At 27.8% G+C, this 14,573-nt stretch overlaps 1 protein-coding gene across 7 annotated transcripts; it reads left to right on the top strand.

Moving 5' to 3' along the window:
* Positions 1–2,532: 2,532 nt before the first annotated feature.
* LOC114130676 (uncharacterized protein PF3D7_1120600-like) lies at positions 2,533–13,383 on the top strand. Of its 7 annotated transcripts, none has more exons than XM_050200118.1 (16): positions 2,661–3,017; positions 3,300–3,363; positions 7,211–7,391; positions 7,463–7,699; positions 7,766–7,901; positions 8,215–8,420; positions 8,493–8,714; positions 8,824–8,883; positions 8,989–9,142; positions 9,209–9,287; positions 10,325–10,578; positions 11,201–11,304; positions 11,497–11,676; positions 11,832–11,989; positions 12,049–12,268; positions 12,363–13,383. In XM_050200118.1, the coding sequence occupies exons 1-16, from the start codon at positions 3,011–3,013 to the stop codon at positions 12,744–12,746; spliced, it is 2,646 nt and encodes an 881-aa protein (XP_050056075.1). In that variant the 5' UTR covers positions 2,661–3,010; the 3' UTR covers positions 12,747–13,383. The 7 variants fall into 7 exon arrangements, with proteins under 7 accessions (XP_027851497.2, XP_050056076.1, XP_050056075.1 ...); XM_050200117.1 differs by lacking the exons at positions 2,661–3,017; positions 3,300–3,363 and adding exons at positions 3,650–4,420; positions 4,495–4,537; XM_027995696.2 differs by lacking the exon at positions 3,300–3,363 and having other exon boundaries at positions 2,533–2,731.
* The last annotated feature ends 1,190 nt before the right edge of the window (positions 13,384–14,573 follow it).

Below are 14,573 nucleotides of genomic sequence, written 5' to 3'. Positions count from 1 at the left end.
CGTAATCACTTTTAGGACAGTAAAATGCTTCAAAGTGGGTATGATTTCTGGCATAAAAAATTACTCTAATCAGTAGGTACTTGGATCAAAAGTAAAAAAATCTTAATACTTTTGTTATAATCGGGAAACCGGAATTAATAATAATATAATAACCAATAGGATGACCAAGATTGAGGTGGGAGACCAGTTAGTGTCGGACACTGATTAAGTAATATCACGCGACTTTTAGCTACCTAAAGGTATGAATAAGCCTTAAGGAAAGACAGCATAGTATATTATGTTTGTCAGAATGGTCTTAAAGGCCGATAACTACAAAGAATAAACATTCGAGTAGGTTAATTTACTCTATAGTATATAAATACCCGAATTTGTAAATGTTAAAATATTGAACTCAATTGTGTTTTATCCTATATGTTTGTAAAGGTGCTCACACGCTGCAGTGAAAGCGGGGGTTGTGGTGGTGATAGCGTTAAAATTAGTGATGTGCATAATCTAATGATTAAGACAGTAATCGAGACATTTTCATAATCGAGATATCACTCGAAATAATCATTCGAAATGTTTAATAATAATATTGTAAAATATATAAATATTATAAACAAGATATTGCCATTTTCGAAAGAGATCACTCGATCAAAATAATCGAAATGTTTTGAAACTTTTGAAATCAAACTTTTAAATAATCCTATTTAATTGGTAAAAATACAATTTTTTACTATACAATAAACATTAAACTGTTAGTTATTATTATTTATATTATGCCTACTGAATAATAGAAAACATTCGATGCCTTATAAATTTATTTAAACATTTTAATTTTTAATAAAATACTTTTGCAGGTTTATAAATAATAAATATACATAGATAGGGAACTAATTATTAATAAAATAAAAACTAAATTTAAAAAATATTTAAATTACTGTGAAAAATTCATAAAATCTAAATTTTTCAGTGATAATTAGTTTCTACATTTTTGGTGATTACAAATGTGTTCCGTTATCGAAAAAATATCATTCGATAATAATATAATTGATTTATTCAATAATCGAAGTATCTCGATTATGCTCATCGCAAGACTTAAAATGAGTTGTGATTCCGGATATCCGGACACAATTTACCGCCACCGCTGCAGTGTGTGAGGACCTAAGACGAAGACAACACATACGAGTGGCACAATTTATTTTCTTTCTGTGGCCCATGCTTAACATTGATGCCAAATCGTTTTTTATCTGTTTTCTAGTAACCTTGAATAATAATCACCTGATCACCCATAATATAATATAATATAATATTATATAAGATATAACATATCATTTTATTTAAATATTGTCTCAAAACAGTTAATGTCGATTTAGTTTTATACATTGTACCTATAATGTTTAAAATAAGTAAAATATAAAACTGATATGTTAAATCTTCATAGATATTATCTTTTAAAATTATTACCAAAATTCAATAAAGCAGGCAATGAGCGGATGACCATAAACTCGGTCAATGTATCGTGTGTTCACTTGTATTTGGTTTTGGTGGGTATCTCGATCGTAGGCATAGTACTTAGGTACTCGATAATTGTTGAGTATTATTATAGTATATATTACGTCGTATGATAATTAATTGACGAAATTCGGAAAGGCGGACGTAATAATGGAGTCGGTATGGACGTCAGTCATAACTACGTAGATACTAGATAATAACTAATAAAAGACCTTTTTTAATCTATGAAGGTACATCAGTACATCACAGTGAACACGCGAGAGTGCGTGACTTACATAACATTTGTTACCCGCACACCTGTTATATTAACCACGTGTCGCAAATCGTAGAAGACATCATGTTTGTGTGTACTATGTGGGGGGAGGATAGGCCAAATATTTTATCATATTATCATTATTCGATTTAACTATTGGGCAATGAAAAATTTATCGAAACGTCTTGAATTTAAATTTTGCTAAGAACATGGTGCGATATAGCAGAACATGAAGTCCTATGATAGGGGGGATCATCTCTACTATATGTAACAATTTGATTAACGTATAACAACATTAAATAATAATATTATTGGTTGTCGGCCTCGGACAAAGCCACGAATAATCGAAAAACGACTACTTTGACCTGTTATACTGTCAGAGGTTTTCAAAATTGATGTGAATCCCACATTCAGCATTACGCGATAAACATAATCGAGTTACTAATTTCAAGAAAATTTCAATTCGAATTTTTTTGTACCCACGTACATTACTCAGGTAATGGCCAATGGGTTTTTCGATTGTGATCAATGTGGTATTGTGGTGATGACTGATGGCGTCCGGAGTCCGGACTCCGGAATGCAAATTTCATTTCTAACAGAAAGAGCGCTATCTAACGGACGGATCGAATTCAAGCCGTTCTAACGCGTGACCCGCAAACTTGGCAACGTCGCTGTGGGGTCCTCGACACAGCCGTTCCTCCATGGTTTATGGGTGCGCGGGGCGGAGAGACGACTCGTCGACCCGTTCTCATTGTAGTACCGTCGGCCCCGCCCGTCTAGACAGGAACGACGCCGCCGCCGCCGCCGTCGTCCGCTGGCGTTGTGTGCGCGCGCGGTGGTGAACGCAGCATTCCGCGGCTACCAAGGACGGACCGACCGAGCACCGACCGACATTTTAAGTGAAGCCGCGTAAAAGTCGGAACTCTGCCCAATGTTTGTGCATCGATTGTATTGTCGAATGTTCAAGATGCCTGCATTTAAATAGTAAACAGTACTAAATAATAAGTAGTAGAAACAATATTATATTAAAACATTGTAATAAATAATCATCTAACTATCCAGAAGTCCAAAATCATAAATATAAATTATTTAACTTAAGTGTACAAAGTGTTAAATTTTCGTAATTACGTTTGAAAAGAATTTTTTTTTTTTGTCGAACCGAATAAATGACGTACATTCGGTAATCTGTCCTCAAACAAAGCGTCGAAACAGCTTCCAATAAAATGGCCCTTGTCACCAATATTGACGGGCCAAATTTACTCGATGAAAGGTGCAGTAATCAATAAAAAAAAGTCAATAAGATGCGCCCTTTAATCAGGGGAAACGATTTTTTTTTACATAATATATACATATATACATACATATATAATATATAATTTATATTTATATTTATTTATATTACTAATGAGCTTCACATTCTCGGTTATCGTAACCATACAGTATAACTACTTATCTGCAGTATCAGGAACAAAGTACCTAATACCTATGGTTTTTGGGTTTTGGATAATATGATGAAGTAATAACGTGTAAGTTTTTTTATTTTATCGACCAGGATATCTCGTTGGTTTCGCGACGAAACGGAAAATCAATTCCAAGCTTTTTAAAAACGGCCGAAGGTAAATAATCAAAAACCGATATACATTTCTGTAGTTTCTGCTGGCTTCTTCGTCCATCGGTTTGCGCATCGATTGGACGCCGCCATCTTGTTTTTTGTTTCTCAGTACGAGTTTGCGGCATATACGTGTATCAATTATATATATATATATATATATATATAAGTATATATTTATATGTATACATATATTGTGTACACTGTATCCGTGTTCGTTGTTGTGAAACTCCTAGCCGCGCCCTCCTACCCCACTGCGATAAAACGAAATCGTTCACTCTGTCTCGGCCCGTTTCTCTCTTCCGCTTTGTTTCCAATGGCGCGAGTTCTTCTCATACCTTTCTAATAATATTCCACTACTACTACTATCACTACTACTACGCTATTTCATTGTTAATACTAATATTATTATTATTATTATTATTATTGTAATGATCGTAATTTTCCGTCTCTGTCTCTCGCGCGCGCGCGCAACTACGGTACAGTACGTAGATACACTATATATGTATATGTGTTACATAACAACCGTAGGTACCCTCTTTCTTCGCAGGTTAAATCGCGACAGACAGCTGCTCCTACGCCGCCGGCGCGACGCCCCTACCGTGGTAATTGTGGTAAAAATATTTTTTCCGTTTCTGGCCCGCTACGCCGACTGAGGGGGGGCCCAGCCCCGATCACCCCGATTCGCGCGAAGATCTATTGCGCGCCGATATCCTCGTCGGCCGTGTAATAATGTGCTGCTTCCCGAGCCGCGTCCACGACAATCATCACGCCACCATAATTTCGCGTACTCTTCCCATTTTTTAGTATATCGATAATATTATATTATATTCGTACTCTCACATTAATAATAGTAATTATTTTATCATTATAATGTGATTATACGTCATATGATGTAATATCGATTTGTTAATATTTGTAACACGAATTTAACATATATATTGTCTAGAATTTTTTTTTTTTTTCGTTAATTTTATTGCCGACAAGCCACATCAATCGAAATTTCGCAATCGCCGGTGTTATGATATTGTTGTTGTTGTTGTTGTTAAATAACAACGATGACGGTAAATATGATAAATTGCACCGAGATCCCATTACAATAATATAATAATTGAATCATATCATATTTGATTATTAGATATACACACCATGATGGTATTAGACCAACAAATTGTTCTAAGGTATCAGTATAATAACATAATAACATCATAATTATTACTATAATAATGCAATATTAATATTATAAACCGATAAAACTTAAATTTTTTAAATAATAAATTATTTTTTAATATTCTTGACTTCACGTTATTATATTATATTATATTACTTTCAGCCGTACTCAAGAACCTATTTCATTTGCTTTTTTATTCATCTATACTTTCGCTCTCTAAATAATAGATTATTCCCGATATATAATTATTAAGTTAGTTTTTTTTATTAAAATAGGTAATCAATGCATGCAACTTAGGTATAGTAATGACTCATCGTGTCCTATATTTGATCAGATGATCTCTTGTTTCGATTTGAAAGTACATAGTATTATCTATATAGTATATTTTATTTATTTGTATGCTTATTTTATTTATCATAGTTATGTAGTAGTTCGCTCATTAAATTCTCGAAAATTTTATCTTCAATAATATTTCAATGCAGTAGTGTTATATATTTTTTACTATACAATATGAATTATGATCTTGACATTTTTTTATATCATACAGACAACTTATGGTAAATTCTGATTTCTATTTCGTAGGAATTATATTCATTGAAATTGTCGAAGCGAAACTAGAATAATAGCTGTTCTTTTATTTCATGAAATTCCTTACGTATAACGCCATACTCTGCCCACGTAAACAATATATCATAATTGGCCAAAGTGTAAAGTGCATATTTTGTGTAATGCGTTAAAACTAAAGAACTTCAAAAGTCGATTTAATGGATTATTTCAGTGCACACTGCACATAGTAAATTGCGTTGTTGCCATTTTATATTTTTATTGAACCTGTGTCGGTCATTAAATCGTGATTTTCAGTATTATGCAGTAGGTATCTTAATGGATAAAACTGGTCGATGGTTTTACTAATATTGCGTATTAATATTATTACATATTCGTGTAAAAACATTATGACTTATTATACTTCATTTATCTATTATTTTATTAGCTTAAAACTAAAATCTTAGATATTTATAATTAATATAACAACATGTTAAATGATTCCGAAAATTGTTTTGTATTAGTAGGCGTACCTATTAAAAATGATATTTTGTGTATTATGTGGTTTATTAGAAATACTTAAATCATTTGTTCTTTTTTTTATCGATATATCTCATTTATTTATCCATACAATTGTATTTTATTTTTATTTAATATTACGTAGGTACAAATTTTTTCCGATTTACTGTAATGTTTATTTCATTTTCAATAGTTTTTTATTTATAGTTTATACTATATTTGAATTATATATTATATTGTCCTAACATTAGTGTTTAAACTAAAATAGTTAAAAAAGACTCAAATGCAGTAACTACGTATGTTTGTTTATTTATTTGATGAAATTAAAAAAGATTGTAATTAAATCATTAATCGGCAGAATATTAAAATGGAAAAAAAATTGCTCTAGTAAGAATACATAAAATTAACTTCGCCCAATTTTAATAGAAGCTTATTTTTTAAAATCATTTAAAATTTAAAATTAGAGTAATTTACCTAATTAAATTTCAAACGATTTATGTAAATGTAGATTATAGTCTATAGAGTATTGATCTTATTTTTTGTGGTTGTACATATTTGAACTATACCAAAATTTAATATTGTACCCATTGTGTCTTTAACTATCCGAAATTATAAAAATAATTTTCAATTTAAGCGTATTATAGGTATATAGATAATTCAGATTTTGGTTATAATATCTCGGTGTTTATTTTATAGATTTACATATTATGTAAAAAAATAATATTATTTTTTTCAATCGATAATAAAAATATTTCATTTTTACGAAAATCTTTTTCGTAAATTTAAATATCGCATATTTAAATTTTCTTTCGGCATAATTAATTTTAAATCTCAATTATTTGTATTGAAACTTTAATAAAAGTAACATTACCTACATAAAAAAAAAAAAATTATTTCGTATTATTTTTATAAATAGTAAATAAAATAAAATAAATTAATTAAAAAATATATTGTTTTATACATTTTTCGTTAATTCCCAATAAAACTATATGATTACAGAATTAAAATAATTAAATACTAAGAAATAATTTGAATTTATAATTAATAGTATTTTATATAGTAAAACGACATTAACTTTAAAAATAACTTCAACTAAAGTATATTTATAGTAGAGTACTTATTAAAGATATTAACTCAAAGCAAAAAAACTATTAACTAATTTATCTCTTTTACTTACCTACCTATACATTAATAATTATAACTATCTTATATTTAAGTAGCCATCAATTAAGATTATTAATTATTAGTATTACCTAGTAGGTATTTTGGTGAACAAATTATCTTTATTGAATTCTTAGAAAATATTGAAGTATAATTCCAAAGGAAATAGTTGACTTATTACTAATAATTAATTTTAAACTTATTTAAATATATATAATTCTATAGAAACATTTTTATAAAATAATAATGAATTAATTAACATCAAATAAATAAAAGCTAGAATTTTTTCTTGTATTTAGGTAGATTAGTATTGTTTCTTTATAGTAGTTCCTGATACTGTTTTTTTTTTAAATTGTTAGATTACATTTAATTGTATCTATATAAATGTTTTAAATAGAAAACTAATAAATACTACTAATAATAATTTTATAGTTAAAATAGATATTTTCTATTGTTTTAGTAATGGTAATGGTTGCGAAAATGAGGTCGACGAAGACCTTGAGGATGGAGAGATTTTTGATGAAGAAGATGATAATGAAATGGCTGAATCAACTGAACAAAATACAGAGCCTAAAGCATCTAAAGCAAATTGTGTTGGAGAAGGTACAAAAGAAAAAAATTTTGAACCTTCGTGGGATATGGTAAGCAATAAATTAGACTATAATTTATTGTATTATAATATTATAATTTTTTTTTGTTTATATTATATTAGGAGCAAAGACCTCAACAGTCGTCTCATCAACAAAATATGATACATGCTCCTTTACATAAAAATTTTTCTGGATTTAATAACAATAGATCCAGAGATAGGTTTCCTAGAAATAAAGGGGTTATAATGAAAAGAGATGTTAGCTATCAAAATATGGATGATGATAGACCTAGACGTAAGAGACGTAGATTTGATCAGAGCGATGAAAAAGAACAACCTATGTTGAGAAATAATCAAAATGTAAGCAATTGTGTTAATAATGGCTTCAAATGTTTGTATTTTATTTTATTATTTTTTTAATTATAGGGCTTGTTTAATAGAAGAAAAAATAATGACACACCAATGGAACCTATTGAAGCTGGTAATGATGAAGAAATGTCATATGTAAGAGGAACCAATAGTCCTGACGTATCCAATTTTGAGTCATTTCCACAAGAATTTGGTAAATTACTTTGTTTAATCTTATATATCATACAATATCTTTAATAAGTTGTATTAGAATCTTTGAATAATTATTGTAAGATTTATTTAGTTTATTTTTTTACCAGTAATTATGTTACTTAAATTAATATGCAAGTTTATGCATGCAATATGTGTGTTGTTAACTTATTACTTAAGGGTTGATTGTCACATTTAAAAAAATGGTATTATTATATTTATAAAGCTAAAGTTTTGTGTGTATTACTGTAACAAATTTTATATTCATTTATGTTTTATATTACATCATTCATTATAAAATTAATACATTTTAATAGAAAACGAAGAAGAATTTCGTCCTTTGAATAACTTTAGCCGTAGAGGAAGAGGAAGACGAGGTGGTGGTGGTAGTGGTGATATGGATAGACGCAATAGAGGTATGCCTATGAAGCGACGGGTGATTGCTGGTTCTGGTATGAAAAATAAACGATCTGAAGATGAAGAAAAAGTTTGTCAATATTTTCTTCAAGGAAAATGTCTTAAAGTAAAATTTGATAAAATTATATATATAAAAACTGAATTTTGTTTATTTCATTGTTAATATTTTGTTTTATAGGAAAATAATTGTACTTATTCTCATCAACAACCAAATGGTCGCAAAATGGAACTGTGCAAATTTTATTTAATGGATTGTTGTAGTAAAGAGGATAGGTGTACATTTATGCATAGTGAATTTCCTTGTAAATATTATCATACTGGTATGAAATGCTATTCAGGTGTAAATTGTCGATTTAGCCATGCCAAACTTGATGAAGAACAAAAAAAAAAGTTATTGAAGGTAATATTTAGTAAACAATAACATTGATTTAATATAATATACACATAATCTAATGAATTATACAATAAAATATTATTTATTAACATGTTAAAATGTGTATATATTTTAGTCTTTTGGAAAATTACGTTATGATCCACCAGAGTATGAAAATGAAAATGAAGATTTTAAGGTATTTTTGTTTTCTTATATTTTTTATATGTATTATGTTTAATTTTTAATTACTATTCATGTTTTATTCTATATAAATAATATATAATTGATATTTTATTTTCAGAACAATTTTGAAGAAGAACCAAAACCACCACCCTCTTCCGAAATTAATTTTGTATCTAAAAATGATAAGAGTAAAATTCCATCATTATTGGAAATGCAAATACCTGTACCTCCTGAATTAAAAAGCACTGATAAAAATTCAGATGAAGATCTAGGTAATTTATAATTATTTTTAATGTAATGATTAAATATGTTTAATAATCATTATATTTTTCTTTTAGAGGCTAATAATAATAACAATAACAGTAGTACACCTATGCCATCACCTTCTCGAGACGAGCCTATGGTTGATGACACTTTGTAAGTATAATGTAAAATTAAAAAAAAAAAAATGTGGTAGGTCAACAGTTAAATAGCACAACTAATAAATAAATAAGTAGTATATGATTAAAGAAGACTGAGTTCATCCATCCCTTGTACTATTAGCTTGGTGAAGAGTTTTTTTCTAGAACTCTTGGGTAGTTTTAATTCATAATAATTTAATATTTTTCATATTAAATAGTTAAAAATATGAAAGCAAATTCCTGTAACCCTTTAATGGGCATTAGAAAAAAAAATAATATTTTAAATTGTGTAGGAAATAGCTAAAAAAAGGAAATTAATAAAAAAAAATATATATGTATTATAGAATTTTCTAAGTTAAGTGTTTATAAACATTTGCATTGGCGCGCTTTACTGATGAATTACTGCAGGGGTCGGCAACCTGCGGCCTGTGATTAAAATTTAAAATAAATATAAAAATATGGAATACCACATTATGTATTTATGTTAATTGATAAATTGTAAATAAAATAGTGTATGGCCCGTGCAATTATTTTTTTAATTTTTTGGCCCCTGACACCAAAAAGGTTGCTGACCCCTGAATAACTGAAATAGAACTTTCATGATTTTAATTTTTTTGGTGGGAAATTATTTCCTATTACCCTATAAAGGGTTATAATTTGTTTAAAAACTAAATACAGAAAATATATGAATAAAAAAAAAAATATATAGTTTATAATACTCTAAGTTTAGTGTTTTATTGACATTTACGTTGGCGCGCTCTACTGATGAATTACTGAAACAGAACCATCAAGATTACATTTTTTTAGTGGCAAATTATTTCCCATTGTCCTATAAAAGATTTTAATGAGTTTTGAGTGGATGGGTTGGTAAAATATAAATTCTGAAAAACTGTATAGTAATAATATTAAATATTATTTTTTTTCTACACCAATAATCAGTTCAAAACAATTTAATTTTAAATTTTACAGTTAGAGGGATAGTTCATAAAAATTCTTGTTAAATTATTAGACTGGACGATGTATATTAATGAAAATGTATGAATGTGATTTTAGTGAAATTAACGATACTGAACAAGTATCAAGTATGCTTCAAAATAATCGTTCAATATATAAACCTAGAAAATATCAAAAACACAAAGATAGTAAAGAACGACAAAAACAAGAAAAAGAAATTAAGAAAAAACAAAGAGAAGAAAGACACGAAGAAAAAAGAATAGAAAAAAACCGACAACGTAAAGAAGACTTGTCCATGCAGACCAATGATCAACCTTTATTAGATGATCTAAGCGATGATGATGAATTTAATGGTAAGTTAAAATATAAAATAACTTATCACTAAATTAGTAAAATTTGAGGTGCTCTAAATTTTTATTGTTAACAGGCCAATCTACATATTTATATAAAAACTAAGGGCCGCCAAAAGAAAAAAAAATTATTATTTATATTTTTTTTTAAAACAAACATATTATATCAATATAATGCATAACCTGCCACATTAAAGATTAATATAAATGATGAAATTATCATATTAATAAATATAATAATTCGTAATGTTTTTTAGGAGCCAATTTTCTGATCAGTCAAACGGCTTGTTGTGATGTTTAATCTGATGCTTAATTTTAATAACAAATTATCAATATGGTTTCTTAATTTTAAATTGTATTCACTTAATTTCAAAGCAATATTGTTATGACTTATTTTAATTCATCAAACTTATAAACACTTTAAAATGATTGAATATATGTACTAAATGTTTTCTGGGGATGGAAGGAGATACAAAAAAATGAGGGTTGTGAGATCACGCTGTTAAACATAGAATTTAATATTCATTTATTAATTAATAATGTATACTTTTATAATTTTAAATAGGAGCATCAACATATTATAATATAGTATTGTTTTATAATTTAATTTTTAAATTTATTTTAGATCTTGTTATTGATGAAGAAAAATTTCAAAATGATGTAAAAGATCAATCGTTACCAAAAAAACAAGTAGAACTTTTAAAACGAATTCAAGTCCATCAAAAATATGTAAGTTTAAAAATATATTCTAAAATATAAATACTCTTATATATGTGTGTGTGTGTGTGTGTGTGTGTGTGTATTTAATTTCTTAAATGGATAATAATAAAAGTTAAACAATGTATAATTGATTTTTTTAATAATAAATATAATATAATTAATATTAATATTGATTAATTTTTTTATGCCAATTATTTATAGTATAATGAAATAGATATGAGTGACGATCGTTATGGTCATGAAGAACAGTATTCAAGTGATGTTTCAGAGCATTCGGTTTCTACTCCAATAAATAATAAATTAAATAATTTACAAAATGAAGAAAAAGAACAATCGCCGACAAATTCTCCATCTAATTCAAACTCATCAAAAGTTGAACAAGTATATATTTGTTATATAAAATAGTTGTCTAAAAAATTATAATTTTTATAGCTTTTTGATGATACTTATTTTTATGCCATATTAGTTCTTTAAATACAAAGTTAAATTAATGAATTATTGTGATGTTTAACATTTTATAATTTATATTTTACTAGGTTAACCTTGATAAAATTACTATAAGTGATGATATGGCTAAACTACTAAATACCATAAAAGCATGCGTTGATAAAACACCAATAGTAGATCAACCTTCTCCATTTCATTTACCAGCTTTGGAACAGCCTTATAATTTTGAAGAAACTATTCAAGAAAAGTATATTTTCATCACATAATTTTAAGTCTATACTTTATACAATTATTTTGGTATTACAGAAAAAGTATAATTGAAGAATCTCCTGCTAGCCCTACTACTAATGATAGTTGTGCTGTGGAATTGGGAAAATCAGACGTAGATCTAAGACAATTGCCTTTTCAATTTCCCGTTGCAGCAGCTACAGAGATAGACGCTTCTCTTGATAGTCATCCGCCAATGAAATATCACATGTTACCATGCCAAGTGTCTGTACCCGACTACTCTAAAATTGCTCCTACGGTAAATAAAATAAACATTATTTCAATTTTTTATAAAATAAAAAAATATATTATGAAAAAATAAAAAATATTTTTTTTATGCTTATTTTATGTAGATGGGAATTGATGATCCACGACTTAGACGTAGTATAACAGCGGCAAAGGATCCAATATTTATTCAAAATGTCCCTTCAACTGTTAGTGCAGTTACTGTTAGACCAGCAGTGACAACCCAAAAAAGTGCTCCTCGTGATCCTAGAAAACCACTAGATGTGAACACTAGTACGTCAGCTATTCGTGTTCCACTTCTACCAACACCTAACCCACTTCAACCACGCCCTATGGATAGTGATATGAGGCATATGCCCCCACCTATTATGTGTCCACAAATGATGGCAGTACCAAATGATCCACGCAGAAAACCCATGGTTCCTGGAGATCCTAGGCAAAGGCATCGTTTTGACGTGGACCAAAGAATAAATAATATAAATTATTTTTAGTTTGATAACTATTTAATAATGGTTAAACATTATTTTGCATATATTACCTATACTTGGACTAACTGTTCAAACAAAAGTTAATTTGATGTATTTATGTTGTATAATGTAATGTACACTTGTGTAATTACTTATTAGTAAACAATTTAATAACAATGACTGATTTGTTTTTTGTAGTCGAAATCCTAATACTATTGTTATTAAGACTATTGCAAGAAAATTAGGTAAAATGTAATGGATTATTAATTTTTAAATTTAGTGAAAATATTTAATTATTTTAAGGGTTCTATATCAATAATGGTATATTAGTTTGTAATATAGACATAGGTGATTTATTTTGTAAGTTAAGATATGATCATATTTTTAAGTAATGACATAATATTTTTTTTATGTACCCGAGTGCTTTATTTTATTATTGTTATATTATAGTTGAGTATTACAAAATTAATAACGCTAAATTGCATAAACGTTTGCTGTTATGTATATTTTGAGTTATGTAGCTTTTAATTTTGTTATCTATTTTTGAAATATTTGCTTCATTATACATAATACGATACTTTGTTGTACACGGTAATTAAAAGTATTAATACATTATATTATTTATGATATTGTATACAAATACATTTTTATTTATTTATTACTGCTGTAATATGTGAATTTATTGTTTAATATTGTTATGTTTAATAAAAAAAAAAAAAACACTTATATTTAGCAGTGGCATGGCAAAGTGGGTAATTGAATGGGTACCACCTTAAGCTTTTTAAAGAGTGCTGAGTAACAGTGATTAAGTGATAGCATAAAAAGTGATTTAGCATAAACTAGCATTTTAATATTTTTTATAACAAGTAGTTTAAAATATAAAAGTAAATTATTGTTGGGTTCTGGATGGGAGGGTGAAATATTAGACAAGAATCTGAAAAAATTCTCAATGCCACTGATATGAGTACTTATATTCTATCATATGAATATGAATGTTTCAAATAAGATAAATTGATGTTAAATAGACATTAATGAAGTTTCCTCCCTCTTCCATTATGTATTTAACTAATCGACTAGATGTGCTCAAAAGTATAGGAACTTTTATGTAATAATTTTTAAATAATTACTTTATGTAATTAATTAGTTTCCAAGAAAACCTTTTTTTAATTTCAGAGGGCTAACTTCATACAGCCTAATTACTGTATGAACTAATGCACATATTTTTTGATCCACATACCTCAAAACAAATTTGAGTTCAACACATCAATTTTGAGTTTGATCTAATATTTAAGTGAATTATTTAATTTAGAGATAAGAATATTATTATCTTGTACGTCTAATGAGGTTTTATTGTTGTATGCTGTTTTGATTTTGAAATAAGTTGTAACTATGTAGTATGTAGATATAATATTGCAATTTTGAAATATTCATAATTTGCTTTAAAATTAAAATAATTAAAGTTTGTGAGATGCTTTAAATCAGAGATGGTGAACCAATGACCCACACAACTGTTTAAGAAAAGATTTGATTCGTAGATGAAGGAATTTTTTAAGTTTACATTTTAAAAGAAGGGTTATCAAATTAATTGACATGTAGAGAAAATAAAATCCAACCAACTTTTATATTTGGCATGTGGGAACAGAAAGGTTCTCCATCTCTGCCTTAAATGATATTCTTACCTTTAAATTGTTTAACAGGCCAATATTGAAGCTAATAATACCATCACCATAGATTGATATTTAGTACCTACTACTGAAGTGCTGAACTTAAATTGGGTCAGAGAGAGAAAATAAATGGTAGCTACCTAGGTAGTGCATTTGCACCACTTAATATAATTAGTAAGTATGTTAA

This window comes from Aphis gossypii, chromosome 2, assembly GCF_020184175.1.
Source record: "Aphis gossypii isolate Hap1 chromosome 2, ASM2018417v2, whole genome shotgun sequence".
NCBI classification, from domain to species: Eukaryota; Metazoa; Arthropoda; class Insecta; order Hemiptera; family Aphididae; genus Aphis; species Aphis gossypii.
The sequence above is the reverse complement of the archived record's forward strand: the minus strand, read 5'-3'. Positions and strand labels throughout refer to the sequence as shown.